At 39.8% G+C, this 21608-nt stretch overlaps 2 protein-coding genes across 2 annotated transcripts; both read right to left on the bottom strand.

The window, feature by feature from the left end:
• Positions 1–8289: 8289 nt before the first annotated feature.
• On the bottom strand, positions 8290–11361 carry LOC120486994 (inactive all-trans-retinol 13,14-reductase). The gene is made up of 11 exons (XM_039683159.2): positions 11081–11361; positions 10797–10979; positions 10474–10715; positions 10180–10375; positions 9909–10106; positions 9639–9758; positions 9401–9539; positions 9220–9329; positions 8961–9127; positions 8685–8841; positions 8290–8574 (listed from the first exon to the last, which is right to left on the bottom strand). Exons 1-11 carry the CDS (start codon positions 11238–11240, stop codon positions 8429–8431), a joined length of 1818 nt encoding a protein of 605 aa, XP_039539093.2. The 5' UTR covers positions 11241–11361; the 3' UTR covers positions 8290–8428.
• A 2272-nt stretch (positions 11362–13633) lies between these two features.
• Positions 13634–16584, bottom strand: LOC120486995 (inactive all-trans-retinol 13,14-reductase-like). Its single transcript, XM_039683160.2, has 11 exons — positions 16362–16584; positions 16078–16260; positions 15755–15996; positions 15479–15674; positions 15195–15392; positions 14946–15065; positions 14710–14848; positions 14529–14638; positions 14270–14436; positions 14030–14186; positions 13634–13906 (listed from the first exon to the last, which is right to left on the bottom strand). The coding sequence occupies exons 1-11, from the start codon at positions 16519–16521 to the stop codon at positions 13761–13763; spliced, it is 1818 nt and encodes a 605-aa protein (XP_039539094.2). The 5' UTR covers positions 16522–16584; the 3' UTR covers positions 13634–13760.
• Positions 16585–21608: the final 5024 nt, after the last annotated feature.

Genomic DNA, 21608 nt, shown 5'->3' with positions numbered 1-21608 from the left:
TCTGCAATAAACAAATCAACAGAAGTAAATAACTAAATGTTAAACATACATTGTAAACAGTACATTACCAATTAAACAATTTCAAACAGCTCTCTCAAAAATGTGTTTAGCAGAATAACAAACAAGCAAACAGAATCTAACAGAGCATAAACAACTAAAGGTACATTATACAACGTCCTCGTTATGGTATTAAAGTTTAATAAATACAGGATATCTTTAGCAGACGCAGACAAAGTTAAAGGAAGTATGGCCAATATTAGCAAGATAGCCACGATGCTAGAGGCAATTTCACGTGCGTTTCACGTGACAAACTAATGTACATAAAGACCGTGAAAAACCAACGATTTATAGGCTTAGTAGCCTATTAGAAATAATCTAAGCAGTATAAACATCCAGTAGTACAAATATAAAATCAGGAAATAAACTCACCACCTTGTCAAACTTTTGTCCTGCACTCAGAGATACCGCGTCATCAATCCGGAAGTCGGCCATTTTGGAGGCACTGAACATAAACAATGCCATTGAACTGAACGGACTCGCAAATTTGGCTGATTATTTCTGCTGCAAAATAGTCGAGTTTTGGTCTGTACTAATCGGTCGCATCGGGAAAATATCCATCGAGTTCTATAGACTGCCAAAAGTTAAAGAGAAGAGTGCAAAAAACCATTTCACACCTACCATGGGGTTTTTTGGTGTAACAATGTGTTCAGTAAACAAAACAGTGCAGTCCATGATGTTGTTTACATCCGAGTGCCTCCATAATGGCGCTCATCCGGGTTACCGCCCAGAAAGTGACGTCGCTGAAAACCCTCTATTGAAAACGCGTCGCTTAAGCTAAAACAGCATCCAATAAAATTGCGTACTTACTACATACTTTCCACACATAAAGTATTCTACATAATACTCTCTTCAAAGATTAAAGGATTAAAATACACCAGTAGATAATACTTAAAGGCATAAAGTGCAAAGAATTCACAACATAATTAATATCATTTGTAATTAATACAATATTAATATTATATGTGGAACTATCCTACTACTAAAGAACATGACCTGTGTTAACACCAAAAGAACATTAAGCTGAAGACAACTCCCACTGTTCTTCTGAAACACTGCAAGAGGAAAAAAATATATTGCTGTGAGGTACAAATGTACTTTAGTGCCAATAAATATGCTGCGCATCACATGAAGCTGCCCTCAGTAATTAAATTGATCCAATTAAAACTCTCTGATAGGAGTTTATCTCTTTGCCAGTAACAAGCACCCAAGGGACATGAAACAAGAGACAAGGGAAAGAAAAAAAAAATGGAACAGGTTTTTTTTTTTTCCCTGCACTGTCAGGCAAGCATTTCATTTAAAGAGCTTTTGCACCTTCGACTAAACATGACTCGGATGTCACCATTTTTTTTATTTTTTTTACTTTACACTTTTTGCAAACATTTTAATTGTTCATTTAACACAGTCTCATCATTGCATGTTAGATTGTGGAGTAAGTGGTTTGTTATTAAAAACATAAAAATTTACACATAAATATGAAATTTATATTTATTTACATTTACATTTAAATACATTACATTGCATTTACATTGAAAGTAATACAATGACAGGAAAAAAAAAAAACTACAAAGCAGAATTGACCAGATATAACATGGCAAATGTCATCATTCTGCAACTCAAAAAAACACACTCGCATTCATATTTATTATTGGAATTAATAATAATGGTTATTATTATGTTGGAAACTGTGAAAACTGTGATACATATTTTAAGGATTTGTTAATAATTATTTTCTAACATTATAAATGTCTATACTGTCAATTATGATCAATTTAATGCATCCTCACTGAATAAAAATATAATATTTTGCCATTGCAATACAAAAAGGCTATTTCAGCCATATCAAAATAGACTGAAAAACTAAATAAACTAGTTAATACAGAATGAACTAGATAATACAGGAAGTAATAGTGTGTATTAGGCCCAGACTGTTGTTCAGTCCCAGTCCATCTGTACGTGTCACAGTTCATATTCAAATGGGACCATCTCTCAACCTAACCAGGTCCTGAGGCAAAATGGAATATTTTCTTTCTTTCCTCCCCCTTGGCCCATTCCTTATTCTGCCAAAGTCTATTTCAAACTTTTTTACCTTGTGTGCGACCTAGTTTAGCAGCTCCACATCCCAGGAGAGCTCAGCGACGTCAGCCCTGATGACAGTGTGGATGTCATCTCGGTACAGGATTTTGTGTTTGGAGCTGTGGTGGCGTGTGTTTGGTTTATCACTGTGGATGCTGTCATATTACTCTCAGCCTTAGACAGAGCCGCCCACAGCTCTTCAGTGACTGTCTGGAGCATCTGGCAAGCTCTAATCTGATTGGTTGGCTTTATACGATTTTATCAGTCTTCCTGGAAACAAAGTTAATACAACAAGCACTTCTGAAAAAGAGATATCACAGGAATAGCGAATGATTTTTGAAAGATACTAAATATTGTTTTGTTTGAGGAACTTAGAAGCATGATAAAAAGATATCCATGAGCAGAACGGCATATTCCATTTTGTTTGTATGAGTTATATCAGTGAAATACACTACTGATCAAAGGTTTTGGGTAAGATTTTTTATGTTTTTGAAAATAGTCTCTTATAGCCTACTCACCCAGGCTGCATTTATTTGACCCACAATACCGTAAAAGTATTATTGCACAAAAAATTTCAAAACTTAGCCTCCAAACCAACAGCATTTTAATCATCAAATAAAATCATAATTTTGGCTTCTTCAAACAAGACAAACTGCATAGGTGTGTACTTGTCACCAGTTTTTAAATGAAAAAGACATTATTAACCTTTTCAACATTATTCGAGTTTTGTGCATGCGCTCTACATTTGACCATGAGTCATGACCAAGCGTGCAGCACAAGCCCTCAAACGTGATGCCAAAACGTCTCGATCGCCCCCTGGTGGCCAGTAAACCCCACCACCCCATGTAGTCTCAGCCTCAGACGTCACGCCCACGGAACGTTGGCTAAACGTCTGATGCATATGGTACACTTAACTGGAAACACTTCAGGAATGTCGAAGTCGTCATCTGATTGGTTGAATTTTATCGGATTTCCGGGGGGCGTCAGTGTCGCGTTTATTTTCGGTCCGCCGGGAAACAAAGCGCAGACGTGTGATTGCGGAAGAAAACCTGTTGTGTTTATATGAGTGGCCTATGTGAGTGACAATGAGCATTTCTCAAGATCAGCTAAACGTAGTTGTATGTCCCCTCCAATCTATTATGGAAGATCAAGTGAAGTACTTAATTGCGAAGGGTATATCAGCTGCGTTTGTGGACAAACATGAAACAGACGCTGACATCGCAGCTGGCCGATTCAGTATTCATATATAGGTCGCGCACACTGGATTATAAGGCACATAAGATACTGCAGAGTCAAACGTTTGACTGGGTTTGCGTTATGCATCCACTAGATGTGCTAAACTAAAGGCTAAAGGGAATGTAGCGAGTGCGCGGCGCCGGAGGTGAGGCGTTTATTTAGTAGGCGTGAGCGCACTGGGGCGGGGACGTAACTTACATTCGTGTGACAAAGCGGACATAAGATGGACATGAGCGAGTTCGTGGGTGAATTTAATAACACGGAGCGTTGTTAGCGCCTCCGGTGACTGCTGACTGACTTGTTGCACACCGGTCTGTTGTTGTGGGGACATTTCCACGCCCCGAAACATGACGCTGAACGAAACGAACTGTAATTGGTTGTTTGACATGTCGGTCTAACGGCCTTATGGGCGGGCCTTGACCAAAGAAAGCTGCTATGAATTCCAGACCTTCAGCCGTCAGTCTGAAGGTCTGGCTACGCGAGACTACACCCCATGTTATTCAAATGGACGTGAGAACAATTAAATTACACGTCACATATCCCTTTTCCAAAGATAGTTTCTGTCATTTATTGTAGTTTCTATCACGTTGATATAATTTCAAGAGTTTGTTTTTAAAATAAGTTTGTTTTAGTTAGTTAGTTGATGCTATAGACCTTATGCACCAGAGAAACGTGGGCGCCGTCATCTTTAAAATATTGTCTTTGAACTTCCGTTTTTGTGGTCGCTCTGATGTGGATTTACTTATTGTAGAGTTAACAAAAGTTATCATGAGCATTGTAATGTTTATCATTGTAAAGCAGATGTCTTAACAAATGTCGACCGGGAATTTTTTACGAGCAGTTCATACCTATGCAAGATCGCTGTGGAAATACAGACCGGAAGTCAAGACAACGAGCGCAACGCTGAAAAGGGGGCGGGGCTATTGACAGATTCTCTGTGCGAAGTAGTCACTGAAGCATCAACAGACTTTTTCATAATGTTGACTATGTGGTAGTTGTATTAACGAGGTATTGCAATCAGCAGACACCACTGGAGAGGAACGGAGCAGACAGAGGCCACTTAGGACATGTGCGCGGGCGTGTGCTTGCGATTGATTCAGCGAGAGTGAGGGCGGGGCCTTGACTCACGACTGTCTGCGCATGTAGACGCTTGTGCGCAGACTCAAGTCCAAAGATGTCAGCGCCATATCGGGACATTGGCGGCTTCAATACAAGCCCTCGAAGGGCCGTCGTCCATCTTTTTTACAGTCTATGGTCATGACACACCACGAGCTATAAAAAGTTGTGCTGCCTTTACCAAAAAACAAAACAAAACAAAAACCATCTTCCTTTTCTTTAGCTATACCATTTTCAGCATTACAAGGTCTCCTCTTCCTTTTTCTACAAGTGGTCACAATGCATTCGACAATGTCTCAGCTATTCCTGAATGCACTCATTGTCTTACCAATATAGCCCAATATAGGGACACTATGTACATAGCTTTTTTCATCAGTCTGTTCAAAATACTGTGCACATGGGAGAATCATCAATCCAATAGGCTACGCAGACTTTGGTAAAGTTGTCTGGGATTCAGTTGGTTAACCAGCAAATCTGTCTTCACTGTGCATTTGAAAAGAGAAAAGCCTCCTTTAGATCTAAAATAACCATTGTTATTAATTTATATAAAGTCCGGTGAGTGACCCGTGAGGTGTTTTATTGTGAATTCCCAAGCTAAGCTCGCACCTGTTGGAATGTTGTGAATGTTTGCAGAGAAAATCTCAGGGTGGGGAATTGGAATGGGAATAATGGGACTCAGTTCAGAAAGATGAATTGCTCACAAACACGCACATTGCCTGCAGACAGGATGGTCCATCCAGAGGCAAAGGCACTGCGCCAATACAAAGGACTCCAGCACAGCGGGGACACTCTCCAAGGTAAAGTTTAGAGCAGTCCATTAAAATGGAAAAACAATCATGAGAGGGCGGTGATGGAGTGTATGGGTGTAGGTAAAAAAACGTGTTCCTCCCCTTAAATGCAAAAGATTTCCGAGAAGGGGGCATACTGTATGCACAGCTGGATAATAAAATACTAAGTACCATGCAGAATTGGACTGTCTGATTTACTGCAAAACAACGTGGCGATAAACACTGCGTGAATGGACACAGCAAGATTTCTCTAGACAACTCTGAACCAATCACAAAACTTCAGAACTCTCCTCAGACAAATTAGCCTACTTTTGAAATGTTTGTTGATGAATAGTTTTTGTGTTTCTTCACTGATAAAAAAGACTAGACTAAAAAACACGCACCAGTGATTTTAATTAAAACAAACTCCTTACAAAAATGAGTTTAGAATGTGTATATGAATATGCCATTGCAGTAACATACGCAATTTTCTAAAAACAAACACAAATACATGAAGAACTCCAGCATCCTACATGTATTTCTATTCCTGTTCAAGTCAAAACAAGCAGGCAGGCTTGTGTTAAATCATTCTGGAAACTGAGAATAATAAGCCCAGCAGGGGGGTGGAATGAGCAGTGAAATGTTGTCAATTATCGCAAAATGTAGAACAGTTGGGTCCAAATTTCAGCAGAGAGAGTTTTTACTCAGTGAATGTTAGGTTTTGATCACAGCCCTCATACAACATATGATTATTTATGGATGGATGGACAGACGGATGGATGGACCACATTCAAAATCATTCAAAATAATTTAACCTGGACAAATATGGATGGTGAACACTTCAGTCACTAATCAAATAAACATTTTCACTAGTGTTCTCAGACATTTGGACTCTTCTTAGTATATTTAAAATTATGTTTCTAAATGGGCAAACAAAGTTTTTGAAGTAGAGTGCGCCTCGTGCCAAGATGCAAGTCAAGCATCTGCATTCCCCAACATAGAGAAAAAGTTCATAAACTGCATGTCAATATAAATGAAACATCAAGGACTACAGATGCATTACAGGAGCAATTCAACTCACATAGTGATTGTGCACATATTAACAGATCAATCCAGCAGTTGTGTGTTGTATTGACAGACAGCCTTTGAAGTAGTTTGCTAGCTTTCCGATCAATGTCAGAGTCACGCATGTACAGAAAAAAGGCACTTCTGTAAATATGTTCTGTAGCCAAAATTAATTAATTACAACATCATAAACATCATATTTAGCAAGCTGACAACAACATTGTCAGCTTGCTAAATACGTATTATATAAAATGGCTTATCAATAAAATTAAAATAGATATAAATCCTTAAAGACAACAGCAAGATCTACTTTGTGAATTGTTATTCCTGAGCTAGAGATGCAGAGAAGAAATTATATTTTAAGCTAGATGTCAAACTGATGAGCAAGGGGTGAGAGTGTATATATATGAAGGAGACAGCGAAAGACACACTCAGAGTGTGTTTGTACCGTGTGTATACGAGTGTCTGTGTGTGAGACGCACTGAGGGATGAGGCAGAAACTGCTGCTATTTATATCCCCTTCAGTAGCTACAGGGAACAGCCACCATCTGCATAAACCAGGCAAATTCAGAGCCCAAATTTCCACTGAATACTCACGACTGGTATCCACACTGCTTCTGAAATAGCAGCGGGGGCCGATCCTGATAATAAAAGAGCACGAATAACAATGTTCAGTTAAACTGCAGTGTTATTATTATTTGGATTTAAGCAGAAGGCTCCATTCATCTGTGGTTTAGATGGATAGCGTGCTTTCTAACGTCAACAGCTTCCTGCAGGGAGCTGGCTGCAGCATCTAATACTGCCAGAGTCAACGTTTATACGCTTGGGCTATTTATACAGCAGCAGCAGCTTTTAATAGCTCGATTCGCCCCTGCACACCATCCTGCTGCACTACTGCAGTGATCTATACTCGGCACACTGAACGAAGGTGGCGAAAAAGCAGGATTCTTGGTGTGTCTCGAGTCAGACCTTAGTTTCAATAATCATGTCAAAACTGAATCAGAATACTATCACCTGAAAAATATTGCGAGAATTAGATGCTTTGTTTCCAATCAAGACTTAGAGAAACTTGTTCATGCTTTCATCACCTTCAGGGTGGATTATTGTAATGGCCTCCCTAAAAAGACCATAAAACAGTTGCAGCTCATACAGAACAGGGGACCAGAAAATATGAACATACACTGTAAAAAAAAAATATTTTCAAGATTTGTTATCACAACATTTTTTTCCTTTTGTCAAATCAACTTAAATCATTTATTTAGTTCAGATAACTTATTATTTTGAGTTTCAGGTGTGCTCCTACAGCAGTCATTCAAATCCAGAATCAAAACACATCTGTTTAGCTACGCATTTACTAAATGAGCACTATGCAACTTTTTTACTGCACTGCCTTGAAGTACTGTACTGAAGAGTCAGAGAGTCTTCACTCCGATGAGGCGAGTGAAGGAGTAAGTTACTTGTACTGCTGAGAGTACAAGTCGTTAAGAGTGTTGTTAAGGGTAACAGTAGCAGAAGCATGCTCTGTCAGGGCCCTGCTGGGCATCACCACCTCAGCAGAGTAGGCCTACGTCCCTGGGCTGGATGTCCAGTAGCACGGTAAACCAGATCAATCTCTTCCATCTCAGATGGGTTTTTTTTATTTTTACTCGAAATAGTTTTAATTATATTGATCGTTTTAATTCCCTCTATGTAAAGCATAGTGAAGGACCATGAACAAATTACCAAACAAGTTAGTTAAGAACTTGTGTACAAAGGTAGGTGTCTGAAACGCTTTTGAAAGTGACAGGTTGCCAGGCTAGAGACAACCCCGAAAGAGCCATATTAGCAAGTAAATGAGAGCTTCACAGCTAACACTAGACCACTATTTTGGGACAACTCATTTGCTGTAAAATGATTTTAGAAAAGTCCAACTACATTAGACCTAGTTTTGGCAGCATGTAAAATTCAAGTACCAACTCTTACCAGGAACAAATCGTGTAGTCACAGCTTTATTCAGAGTTTCAGCAAAGGGGACAAATGAGCAGCAAAACAATACAACAACATGAAAATTCCCATTAGGCACACTTTACCTGTATACAAAAGCACACCGTGTCAAAATGGGTAATATATTCTCACTCTAGTTTCTTGACCACCTTCCTCTTAAGTTTCTTTTGTTGGAGCAGAAGGTCAACATACAGACAGTGATCTACAACACTTGAAGCACAGAGAAGACCACCATGCAGAGCACCAGCGTAACCAGCAGAGAAAACATCTTGTCCTGAAGTGAAAGTCACATGGGAAATTAAAAGAGAACAAAAACAGCGGACATGCCTGTAATGGGCAAAATAACTACCTGTATTAACTTTAGAACAAAGATATAGAGATTACCTGACAGGTAGAGGTTCCTGATGGGTGTGTTGCACCTGATCTTGGCAATGTTCAGAGGTTGGTATCTCTCCAGATTGTGTTCTGCAGACAGCATAGATCCATATGTGGCCCCCAAACCATGCATGTTGATGGGACTGACTGCGTGCAACAGCACCAACTATGGAAGACAGTAAAAGTTACAATCACTTAAGTTCCATTTGTAACTTTATTAGGTCAAGCAGAAAAAATATGAAATGGGAAAAAAAAAAAAAAAAAAAAAAAAAAAAAAAACAACACCTTCTCCTTCAGCTTGGGGAAGTGGACACACGCCCAGTCAAAGAGATGATTTGCAAATCTCATCTTGTATTTTTCATATTCTTCACCTCTTTCAGTCTCATTGACATTGTTCCACTGTCCAAACCACTTTGGATTGACCATGGTATGGATCACCATGCGTGATTGCCCTAAAACAAACCACCCACAAATGACACTTTAGTTGGTGAATTTACTTTGATGGTTCTGAGAGTACTACTGTAAACAGAGAGGGGGAGTTAACCTGGGAAACGAGTGCATGAGGTGGGATCCTTAGCAGAGGGGAAGGAAATGTACATCATGGGGATGCGATCAGGTGCGTCCTCCTTGTCAGAATCAAAGTACTCTTCCATCCTAAGAAAAGTCAGTTGAGTTTATAGATGTGCTTTTAACAAATTGAAAACGAGATTGACTTGAAGACCTACACTTCATCCATGTTGTTGCTCTTATACAGTCGCATGTTGGTTGAGGAGATGCCCAGTTCTTCATTAGTGCCATTAAAGCCAGCAAACACCTGGAAAAAGCCCTTGCCTGGCTTTAGAGAATGAAGATAATCCTGGATCTCTGTGAGCAGCAGGAGATGAAGGGGAAAAAAAAATCTGGTAAGTAATCAAGCATGTCATATGAGTGAAGACTGCCTGTATTGAAGACATGGTCACTTACTTGGATTTGCCTGGATCTCTGGAGTCAGAAGCTTCTTGAAGGTGGTGAACATGCCAGCATTTGAAATGATCACAGGAGCGTCAATTTCAACATCATCACCTCCAATCTTTACAGCCACTCCTAAGCAAAAAGATAATCTACTAAGCAATGGTTTCATGCATCTGAAAGTTACTGGAACCAAAAGTTGTAGAGGAGGCCTTTTTCAGTACAAAACCTACTTCCATAAGAGGGAGACACCCCAATGTGACGTTACCCCAGTTCAAAACTCACCATATGCATTATTTTTCCAGTTGACTAGAATGCTAGAAACAGGAGCATTAACCAGGACTTCTCCTCCATGCTTCTCCAAAACCTGAATGATGTGGTATGGGATCTCACTAGCACCACCCTTAGGATAGTAAACACCACACTTGGAGTGGTGCAGGAAAAGGGCATCAATCATGCAGCTGGAGTTTTTGGGTGGGACACCTTGAGAGGAAAAAAAAAAATTATAGTTCTCGTATACATTAAAAGCCTAAATGTTGGGAACAGTCTCTTTTACCATAAAATATTTGAGAAAACACAGTGAGGAGGTCACGGTTGCTTGTAAAAGACTGGACCATGTCTGTTGTACTGGTGCGGGAGTATCTGAAAATTGGGGAGATCAAGTCAGCGATTCCACTCCACAATATGAAGCGAGCAAACCAGAGAGGGACCATCTTCAGCATACACAACAGATGGATCTTCTTTGAACAGATCTAGAAGGAAAAGAAAACTTGTGAAAAAAAAAAAAAAAAAAAAAAAAAATCACTCTGTAATGCCTGATAAAGAAGCTGTAGAGACATCAACCAAATACCTTCATGATTTTAAAGAACTCCTCTACTGCTTTAGTGTCATTGGGAAACTGCTTCTTAAGATGAGCCTCCATCTGCTTCTTGCCATTGTAAATGGTGTATTCTTTATATTGAGTTCCTTTACCAATAACCACCGTGTCCACATGGGAACCTTGCTCAGCAAAATGCACTTGGCCATCAGTGATCAGATCCAATGCAATTTTCAAGAAGCTGTTTTCGTGAAGTTGTCCAAGATAATGGAAGCCTTTGACAAAATGTTATAGAATTTGAGGTATTCAGCATTTGATAACTTATGTAACTCCATGAACATCATTGAGGTTCTTACCACAGTCAAACTCAAAGCCTTTCTCAGTGAAGGTCTTGCACAAGCCTCCTGCCTGCTTGTCTTGCTCCAACACCAGGACTTTCTTTCCTAGTTTGGCTAAAGTTGCCGCTGCAGTCAAACCACCAATACCACTGCCAATCACAATGACATCCAAGTTTCTGTACTCTTCAATTTCATCAAATTCTGTTGGTCAAGAAATAACGTTAGTTACCAATGGAATGGACACCTGCCATTTGCAGTCAGCTTTGTTTCACTAGCACGCAACACCTCTAAAGTTTACATACCTTTCCGGAGCACTCGGTCCTTTTTCTTCTGCTCTACAACATGTGGACCAGCAGGACTGATAGTCCCATTGCACAGTCCACTTCTCCTGCCAAACAGATACCAGAACGTGCCACGAGCCCAGTCCACGAGCCATTCCAAGAAAAGTAGAAACCACCACATCCTCAAATCCTGAAAAAGAGGAGCTGGTGTTTTCAGTTTCTAGAGAGATCACACCCTCTACAAGATATTAAAACTGAAGCAGCAGCTCTTTCCAGAAACCACAGACAGCAGTTTAATACATGTGACTGAGGTAAGGCCCTATTTATTAGTCCAAATTGTGGGTGGAGACACTTAATTCAATCTCACTTGCAGACTGATTGCTTTGAGTTAGCTGCTTAACGATTAACTGCTGTTTTGCATAAAATGTGAACTAATGAGGTGTTAGTGAGGCCAGCAGGGGGTGCTCACCCTTTGGTCTTGGGTCCTAACGCCTCAGTATAGTGACGGGGACACTATACTGTCAAAGAAAACTGTCCTTCGGATGAAACGTTAAACAGATGTCCTGACTCTCTGTGGTCATTAGAAAAAATCCCAGGATGCCCTTAGAGAAAGAGTAGGGGTGTAACCTCATTATCCGGGGGTGCTTCTCATTTCTTATTTGTGCATCCTCGTTTCCTTTCCTTGCGTCTCAGCTCCACCCCCTGTAGGACACGAGGGAAGGAAGCGAGGAAAGGAAAGGAGGACAGAGGAATCGAATAAAAGCTTTTTTATATCCATTGGAATACTTGATCACTCGAGCGTCACTACTCCACAGTGTCATCAGCAGCGCTAAAAGGATATGCCCTTATGATGTTGAAGTTTGGTTATTTAATAAATTCATAATAAATAATAATAAAGATAGGCTATAGGCTACTGTTTAAATATCTGAGATGTGTGGTTTATATAAACTGCAAAGGTAAATTATAAATTAAAATGATTGTGACCGATGTGAAGGGGGAGGAGAATTTGCACATGCATCACGTTTAGTCAATATAACAGTTCCGCGTAGGATGCACCTGTGTATCCTCGCTTATGACTCCTCAGGAAGCCTCCTATCTCCTCGATCCTCGACTCCTCATGGTGCAATTAGAGAATTGAGATGTCCTTCAAGATGGCTGAGCTCGATCGGTTTCCGGGTCATGGAGGAGCGAGGAGACGAGGAGCGATATTGAGAAGCACCCCTGGTCAAATTTGCCCCTTGACCTCTGTCCATCATGGCCTCCTAATTATCCCCATACTGATTGGCTTCATCTCTCATTGGTCTCCTCTCCACTAGTAAGCTGGTGTGGGGTGGCGTTCTGGCCCAATATGGCTGCCGTTTGCATCATCCAGGTGGATGCTGCGCATTTGTGGTGGTTGAGGAGATTCCCCCTTCCATGTAAAGCGATTTGAGTACCCTGAAAGCGCTATATAAATGTAATGAATTCTTATTTTTATTATTAAATATATTATTTTAAGATTCTCTGAATAATTCTGACTCATCTATCACAGCATTAAGCAGTTCAATATTTCTGAATAATGACAGCTGGTTTCCTACATAGCTATGCTCATCTAACGTCTAAACACTTAAACATGGAATATTACCTGACAGGTAGAGGTTTTTGATGGTAAATGGAGTGCATTTATATTGCGCTTTCACAAACCCAATGGCCACCAAAGCACTTTCCATTTGCCTCACATTCACCCCTTCATACACCGACGGTGTTGTCATCCATACAAGGCACCATCCAGCTCGTCGGGAGCAGCTGGGGTTAGGTGTCTAGCTCATGGACACCTCGACACTTGATCAGGTGGAACCAGGGATTGAATCACCAACCTTTCGGTTTGTAGACAACCTACATGAACCACTGAGACACTGCGAACCCTAGCCCAGTCGAAAAGGTGATTAGAAAATCTCTCATATTCTTCTCTTTAATGTTCCACCATCCAAACAACTTTGGATTGACCATAGTAGGAATCACCAAATAGCACAAAGTTAGTTTTTCATGAACAGCCATACTCTTATTATGCAAGGCATACTTGATGACTGGATTTTTTTTTAGTGCTGTTCAATGAGACTTGAGCTCCAAATTATAGACTCAGTCACTAGATCCACAAGAAGTATTTTATGCAGAATATTGCAACTTTTAAAACATAATATTTTAAGCCATGGGATTCAATATAAAAAGCACTCTCCATGTGAAATCACCATTCCCCTTTCGATAAGATGTTCCTTGAAAAAAAACTTAAATAAAAGATTATTTCACAACACACCTAATCAAAAGGGAGGGATGAACAGCCTAAAGTGGAATCCTTGTCATTCTGTAGTGTAATAGGCTGCAATCTTTTGTACACTTGCTAATGAAAATACACATCCCATTCACAAATGAAAGTCAGGAACCATGGTGTCTGAAACTCCCTTCAACAAACTAAAGTTTGAAATGCTGCCATCTAGTGAGAGACCATGAACAGTTACCAACCAATTTTAAGAACTTTGAGTGAAGTGTAAAAAGTAGCACTTATAAATGGTTTTCTGGAAAACTACCAGGAACACATTGTGCAGAAATCATAACTTTATTAAGAGTTGCAGCGGAAGGGACAAATGAGGAGCAAAACAAGATACAACAGTATGAAAATGACGATTGGACAAACTTTTCCTGTAAAGATACATGTAATATATTCTCACTCTAGTTTCTTGACCACCTTCCTCTTGAGTTTCTTTTGTTGGAGCAGAAGGTCAACATACAGACAGTGATCCACAACACTTGAAGCACAGAGAAGACCACCATGGAGAGCACCGGAGTAACCAGCAGAGAAAACATCTTGTCCTGAAAAAAAAAAATAGCAGATTTTCATACAGGAATAAGACCAACACAACTGATATGCCTGTAAAGGGCCAAAATAGCTGCCTAAATTAGTAGCTTCTACACAAAGCTAAAGAACGTCATTACCTGACAGGTAGAGGTTCTTGATGGGTGTGTTGCACCTGATCTTGGCAATGTTCAGAGGTTGGTTTCTCTCCAGATTGTGTTCTGCAGACAGCATAGATCCATATGTGGCCCCCAAACCATGCATGTTGATGGGACTGACTGCGTGCAACAGCACCAACTATGGAAGACAGTAAAAGTATCAATTACTTAAGTTCCATGTCAAATTAGTTGTCAAGCAGTACAAATATGAAAAAAAAGTACCTTCTCTTTCAGCTTGGGGAAGTGGACACACGCCCAGTCAAAGAGATGATTAGCAAATCTCATCTTGTATTTTTCATATTCTTCACCTCTTTCGGTCTCATTGACATTGTTCCACTGTCCAAACCACTTTGGATTGACCATGGTATGGATCACCATGCGTGATTGCCCTAAAACAAACCACCCCCAAATGACACTTTAGTTGGTGAATTTACTTTGATGGTTCTGGGTGTACTACTGTAAACAGAGAGGGGGAGTTAACCTGGGAAACGAGTGCATGAGGTGGGATCCTTAGCAGAGGGGAAGGAAATGTACATCATGGGGATGCTGTCAGGTGCGTCCTCCTTGTCAGAATCAAAGTACTCTTCCATCCTAAGGAAAGTCAGTTGAGTTTATAGATGTGCTTTTAACAAATTGAAAACGAGATTGACTTGAAGACCTACACTTCATCCATGTTGTTGCTCTTATACAGTCGCATGTTGGTTGAGGAGATGCCCAGTTCTTCTTTAGTGCCATTAAAGCCAGCAAACACCTGGAAAAAGCCTTTGCCTGGCTTTAGAGTATAAAGATAATCCTGGATCTCTGTGAGCAGCAGGAGATGAAGGGGAAAAAAATCTGGCTAGTAATCAAGCATGTCATATGAGTGAAGACTGCCTGTATTGAAGACATGGTCACTTACTTGGATTTGCCTGGATCTCTGGAGTCAGAAGCTTCTTGAAGGTGGTGAACATGCCAGCATTTGAAATGATCACAGGAGCCTGAATTTCAATATCGTTACCTCCAGTCTTCACAGCCACTCCTAGGAAAAGAGACAACCCTTGTTTCACACATCTAAGTGAAGCCAAAAATGTAATGGATGCCACACATCTTTGACTTCCAAACCTACCGCCATAAGAAAGCAATGACATGGCCCTAGTTCAATACTCACCATATGCATGTTGTTGACTGGTAACTAGAATGCTGGACACAGGAGCGTTGACCAGGACTTTTCCGCCATGCTTCTCCAAAACCTGAATGATGTGGTATGGGATCTCACTAGCGCCACCCTTAGGATAGTAAACACCTCGCTTGGAGTGGTGCAGGAAAAGGGCATCAATCATGCAGCTGGAGTTTTTGGGTGGGACACCTAGAAATAGCAAGAGAAAGACAATAGAATTTTTCTAAAATTACATTATAAGGCCAAGTGCTTGTTACACAACAGAAGTTTCTTACCATAAAATATTTGAGAAAACACAGTGAGGAGGTCACGGTTGCTTGTAAAAGACTGGACCATGTCTGTTGTACTGGTGCGGGAGTATCTGAAAATTGGGGAGATCAAGTCAGCGATTCCACTCCACAATATGAAGCGAGCAAACCAGAGAGGGACCATCTTCAGCATACACAGCAGATGGATCTTCTTTGAACAGATCTAGAAGGAGAAGACAACTTGTGAAACCAAATCACTCTGTAATGCCTGATAAAGAAGCTGTAGAGCAATCAACCAAATACCTTCATGATTTTAAAGAACTCCTCTACTGCTTTAGTGTCATTGGGAAACTGCTTCTTAAGATGAGCCACCATCTGCTTCTTGCCATTGTAAATGGTGTATTCTTTATATTGAGTTCCTTTACCAATAACAACAGTGTCCACATGGGAACCTTGCTCAGCAAAATGGACTTGGCCATCAGTGATCAGATCCAATGCAATTTTCAAGAAGCCGTTCTCTTGAAGTTGTCCAAGATAATGGAAGCCTTGGACAAAATGTTATAGAATTTGAGGTATTCAGCATTTGATAACTTATGTAACTCCATGAACATCATTGAGGTTCTTACCACAGTCAAACTCAAAGCCTTTCTCAGTGAAGGTCTTGCACAAGCCTCCTGCCTGCTTGTCTTGCTCCAACACCAGGACTTTCTTTCCTAGTTTGGCTAAAGTTGCCGCTGCAGTCAAACCACCAATACCACTGCCAATCACAATGACGTCCAAGTTTCTGGGCACTTCAAATTCATCAAATTCTGTTGGTCAAGAAATAACGTTAGTTACCAATGGACTGGACATCTTCCATTTGCAGTCAGCTTTGTTTCACTAGCACGCAACACCTCTAAAGTTTACATACCTTTCCGGAGCACTCGGTCCTTTTTCTTCTGCTCTACAACTGGTGGACCAGGAGGACTGATAGTCCCATTGCACAGTCCACTTCTCCTGCCAAACAGATACCAGAACGTGCCACGAGCCCAGTCCACAAGCCATTCTAAGAAAAGCAAAAACCACCACATCCTTAAATCCTGAAAAAAAGAAGCTGGTGTTTTCAGTTTCTGGAGAGATCACACCCTCTACAAGATATTAAAACTGAAGCAGCAGCTCTTTCCAGAAACTGCAGGCTGCAGTTTAATACTGATGATTGCGTTAAGGCCCTATTTATTAGTCCAAATTGTGGGTGGAGACATTGATGGAGTTTCACTTTTGTGCTTGGGAGGGGGATTGTACAATTAAAGGATTAGGACTTTAAGTGAATAAACACAAAATAATGGTAAAATAAAGCCCCGTTTACACAAAGGGAAGACAGATATTTTTCTGCGGTTTGGCCTCTGATTTACACGAAAACCCAGTTTTTATCACGGAAAATGATTATTTCTAAAACCTCCGGCCAAAGTGGAGATTTCTGATAACGCCGGTTATGTGTTGCCGTGTCAACTAGGAGAAACGGGGTTTTAGGTTCTCAAACGTCACATTATGCTCCAGAAAATGCTTAACATCATGTGAACGCCCTATGTTTACAGTTCGTTTGGCTACTGATCATCGATGCTGTTAAGGTGGTATTAATTTTTACTTTTGTGCAAACATCTTGGTCTGTTTGCATATGCAAATACAACTGCTCTATTAAATGGAGGAGCAGAGGCGAAGCAGAGCAGGGATTCTGATTGGCTTGCATGGCTTTATCTTCTCCCTACACTGCCGTCCATAGTTTTAGCATAGTTATGATGGCCCTCAATGGCGTATTTATGCGGGTTGATGTAAATGAAAACTTTTTTGAGAATGATGTTTAGGCCTACATAAATCATGACCCAGATTTCATAAAAAGCTGAGTAGTTTGCAACTCTATTCTATTACTGTCAGTCACTAAACATTTCGATCATGAAACAGTAGTCTCTGTGGATCTCTGTGAGCAGCAGGAGATGAACGGGGAAAAAATCTGGCTAGTAACTGAAAAAACTGAAACTGAAAACTGACTGTTTTTATAATATGAACGACAATTCATATTTTTTGTCTCTGTCACATTTCTGCTGGCAAGCTTTTTTTTAAAACACTAATGTAACAGTAAATGGTGAAGGATTACAAATATATTTAATTGTTTAATTTAGAGTCCAATACAACAATATATTAACTGAGAACGTGCACACATTGTTTTCCATTTTGAGGCAATCAAGGTTTCGGACGTTGACCTCTTGTCTCATCTCAAAGGTCAGCTACGCCTTGTTGATCTAATCAGGCTGATTGGATTGGCATCACAAGGTTCAATATGAGTTACACTGTCATAAACATCCTATAGGTAGACGCCCTGTCGACCGCTACTGCCTATTGGCACGGACAAGAATTGGAGCCGCCATCTTAAACCGGTCATCCGCTCCGTTCAGTGTAATCTGTATGTCAGGTGAAATGAGCTGGCTGTCAGCGCATTAAATTCATCATGTCTCACTAAATACTGAACTGATTTTCACACGGTTTTTTTTTTGCTGCAAAGTTCATTCATGTAGCTATGATACAGGACATATGGTTCGGCATATTTTAATATCCATAGTGGGCTTAATAGTAATATAATATTCTGATATAAGATATAACGTGACCAGACACAATATGTGTGATGAAGGATATAATGTATTTTATAATTACACACTATAAATATGATAAAGAAGCAGAAACAGATAGTTACAGTAAAGTAAAATATTTTAATAAGTTGAAGAAACTATTTATGATGTGTGACATGCTCATACACACGAACAGACACAAACAAATACGAACACACACACACGCTCTCTCTCTCTCTCACACACACACACACACACACACTTTCACACACACAGAACGCAGCCACCGAATCCACCGAACAGCCACCTGTAATAACAATTGAGAAGAAGCTTTTCAACGTGTTTGCATCAGTAATTTCTAAAAATTTAATTCGCACAACATTAAGCCTATGCCTTTTTTGTGTATGTGGGAGGGGAAAATGTTGAGACTAAAGCCCTATTCAGATTAACTTTACAAAGGTAGGCTAGATGGAGTTTAATGATGTAATTTTACCACAGGACTTCTGTAATATCAATAGCCAAAACGCATGTGATAAGATATAGGTTATCAATAAAACTAGAAGTTGGAGGGGTAACTGAATTTGCGCATCGATGTCATGCGTGTATTACATTGCTTCCTGATATCATGTGCGCAAACACAAATAACCTAAACAACAGGGCTGTTGAATGCTTATCTGATAACCTAGAAGCTCTTGTAATTATTACTTTAACAGTTACCCCCAACCTCTCCATGCCGGGTAAACACAGGTATGTGAACAACATACGTGTGTTACACCAAATACCTCTTGTTGTACCACATTTCTGTTGTTATTGGTACATAACCTTTGGAGCCAAACATTGTCTTGTTAAAATTGAAGTTCTTTAATGTTGTTCCCCTATCCTAGACTGGGTGGAACGTAACACCATGCTACACCATACTCACTCCAGGCATCGCACTTTGCAGTGAGCATTTATAGGGAGGTGATTATTTTCTTCATTTTGAAAGGGAGAAAATGAGGGGAGGGAAATTTGAGGGGGGTAAAATGAACTTTACATAAATTATGATGAAATACAAACTATTCAATGAATTTAAAGGGGGGGGGGGGGATCACCCCATTTTCCAAAATGAAACATAGGCCCTGAAATGTCTAAAATCCTGATCAGAGCATCACTGTAAATAATGCTACATGATAAAAAGGTTTCAATTATAGACCCAATGATTAGTTTTGGTGAACTGTCCAATACTTCTTCCTGTGATCCGCCCAAAAAATCCTGATCTGGGGCTCCCTTGCCATGGTTTTCGACCATTGAAAGTAGGTAAAATGCAACTATTTGGACATGGAGTCGCATTGGGATCCCCTCATATGGGATAGAACCATACAGGGCCTTAAAAATTTATTTTACAAAAAGAAGAGTTCATTAAGATTGAGAATCTAGATGGATATTAATTTAACTTTAATACTTTTAGAGATACAGGCACACAAACTTTGGGAAAATAATATTTTTGGCACTGTTCTATACTAAGGAAGTTTGAATCATCCCATTGACTCATTTTGGTTTGTTCACTGATTCTGCATTTGTAATATGATGGAGTTTTTCTATCAGCCACTAAACGGATTAGTTGAGTCGTTCACCGATTATGACCTGACTATACCACTCAAAAATACTTATTGCAACACACAAGATTTTTACAGATGTAGGCTAAGCCTATGCATAGACTTCCTTTTCTGTACTGGGGATATTCATATTGAATATGTTTTGTTTGTAGGCTAAATACATATAATCTAAATAAAAATGTATTTATAATGTAGTGTTTGCAGCTGACAAAGTCATTGATGTATAGTAGTCTCAGTCTTAGCGAACGCTGGTGGTCATTTGTACATTTTTAAAAGAAGGGGACAACAGAGAATATTAAAATATTTTACAGCACATTTTGAATGGCATATCATTCACAGCTTTATTAAATTATTGCTATCGCAAAGATAACTGCAACAGAATGTGCTGAACAACTTACATCAAAAGAAATGGGACTAATCTATAATAGGGATCGACCGATATGGATTTTTTAGTGCCGATACCGATACCGATTTTTTTCCCATCAGCCTTAGCCGATGACCGATACGGGCTGCCGATTTTCTTGAGCCGATATTTGGAGCCGATACATTTTGCTCCCTTAATTTACATCATAAAAATGACATGACGTTAAGAAATGTTACAGGTCTCAATTTAATAAAAGTAACATTTAACTAACTTCAAAAATTAATATTTAACAAATAGTAAAAAAATATGAGGTAGAACAAGAACAAGTAGATAAACAATTGAACAAATATTAAAAACATAAAGTAGAACAAAAAAAGTTCAGTGCTGAAAATTAATATTTAAGCATAAATTAAATAATTACACTATTGCACACAGTAGCAACCAGCATAATAAAGTGCACAGTGCACACTGTACTTCATTTTAAAAGAAACGAACTATGTACTGCCATGGTTTCATTTTTTTCTACATAAAATAAAATGAGCATGTCTAGTCTGTAATATCACTGCGATGGCGAGGGACACACCACACGCGTCCAAACCTCAACCAGGTGGGCGCTGAATAAATATCCACAAAAAGCACAGAACAACGTTGGCATTACTTAATCCTATGACCAGTGTTCATAACAGCTACCGTATGCATACTAGGGCTGTCAAAATTGCTCAAATGGCGTTTGCATATTCCCTCTAAAAAACATATTCGAACATCCCTTTGCGCGTTTTGTTATTGACGCGCATTACGTCAATAACAGGACACATTAATACAAAGAGACATAACTACTAGTATTAGATAGTTTATTTGAGTTTAAACATATTTGAAAACGTATTAAAAAGCAAGTAAATCATCAACTAATGGCCAAGACCGCAGAGCTCACTCTGTCTCGCACAGGCACTCTCTCTCTCTCTCTCTCTCGCCCTCACGCTCTCTGCGCGTCGGTTAAATGATCAACAAACAAATGTTGAGTGCTGATCAAGAGTTTTGTGCAAGCAATTTAAGGTTGCGAGTCGCGACTCTTGTCCCAAATATTGCAGGCTTCATTCAGTGATTGAAGTTTCACAGTATATAACCGACAGTGAGCGCTCCGAGCGACCTGTGCAGCTGTAGTAACGTTATTAGTCTGCAACCGCGGGCGTGTTTTTCCACATTCAAATATTAATTTTCACCTTCAAAATTAATAAAAATTCGAATGTAGAATATTCATAGACAGTCCTAATGCATACTGAACGGATAGCCTACACCTTAGCTATTTGCAGCTCCCTAATACAATGGCAAGCAGTTAAGTTTTATTGACGAGGCATTCGCGTTTTCCATTTGGACCCACAAACTTGCTTAGTTGCAAGCACATAACAGTTATAGGGCGACGGGTTTCCATTTTCAAAGTGTTTGACAATATTTCAGCAGTCAAACATAAAAGATCCTGTGAAAGTTTAAGTTACCATTCTCGTGAAGAGCAGGTTGCACTCTGCTAGTGGGGGAGGGCGGGGCACGTGAACTGCAGCATCTCCAGCAGCACGGAGCTGCCCGTGGCCGCCTGTCTATAA

The sequence above is a fragment of the Pimephales promelas genome, chromosome 7 (assembly GCF_988280905.1).
Source record: "Pimephales promelas chromosome 7, fPimPro1.hap1.1, whole genome shotgun sequence".
In the NCBI taxonomy this organism is placed as follows: domain Eukaryota; kingdom Metazoa; phylum Chordata; class Actinopteri; order Cypriniformes; family Leuciscidae; genus Pimephales; species Pimephales promelas.
Note: the sequence above shows the minus strand (reverse complement) of the source record. Positions and strands in the feature narration are given on the sequence as shown.

Excerpts from the sequence above, each read along its gene's own strand:
- LOC120486994 (XM_039683159.2), bottom strand. The coding sequence starts at position 11,240 with ATGTGGTGGTTTCTACTTTTCTTGGAATGGCTCGTGGACTGGGCTCGT. Across the intron at positions 10,107-10,179 it reads GTTTTCTCAAATATTTTATG|GTGTCCCACCCAAAAACTCC; the intron begins GTAAAAGAGACT and ends TTTCCTCTCAAG. Across the intron at positions 9,540-9,638 it reads AGAGATCCAGGCAAATCCAA|AGATCCAGGATTATCTTCAT; the intron begins GTAAGTGACCAT and ends TGCTGCTCACAG.
- LOC120486995 (XM_039683160.2), bottom strand. The coding sequence starts at position 16,521 with ATGTGGTGGTTTTTGCTTTTCTTAGAATGGCTTGTGGACTGGGCTCGT. Across the intron at positions 14,849-14,945 it reads AGAGATCCAGGCAAATCCAA|AGATCCAGGATTATCTTTAT; the intron begins GTAAGTGACCAT and ends TGCTGCTCACAG. Across the intron at positions 14,639-14,709 it reads AGCAACAACATGGATGAAGT|GATGGAAGAGTACTTTGATT; the intron begins GTAGGTCTTCAA and ends GACTTTCCTTAG.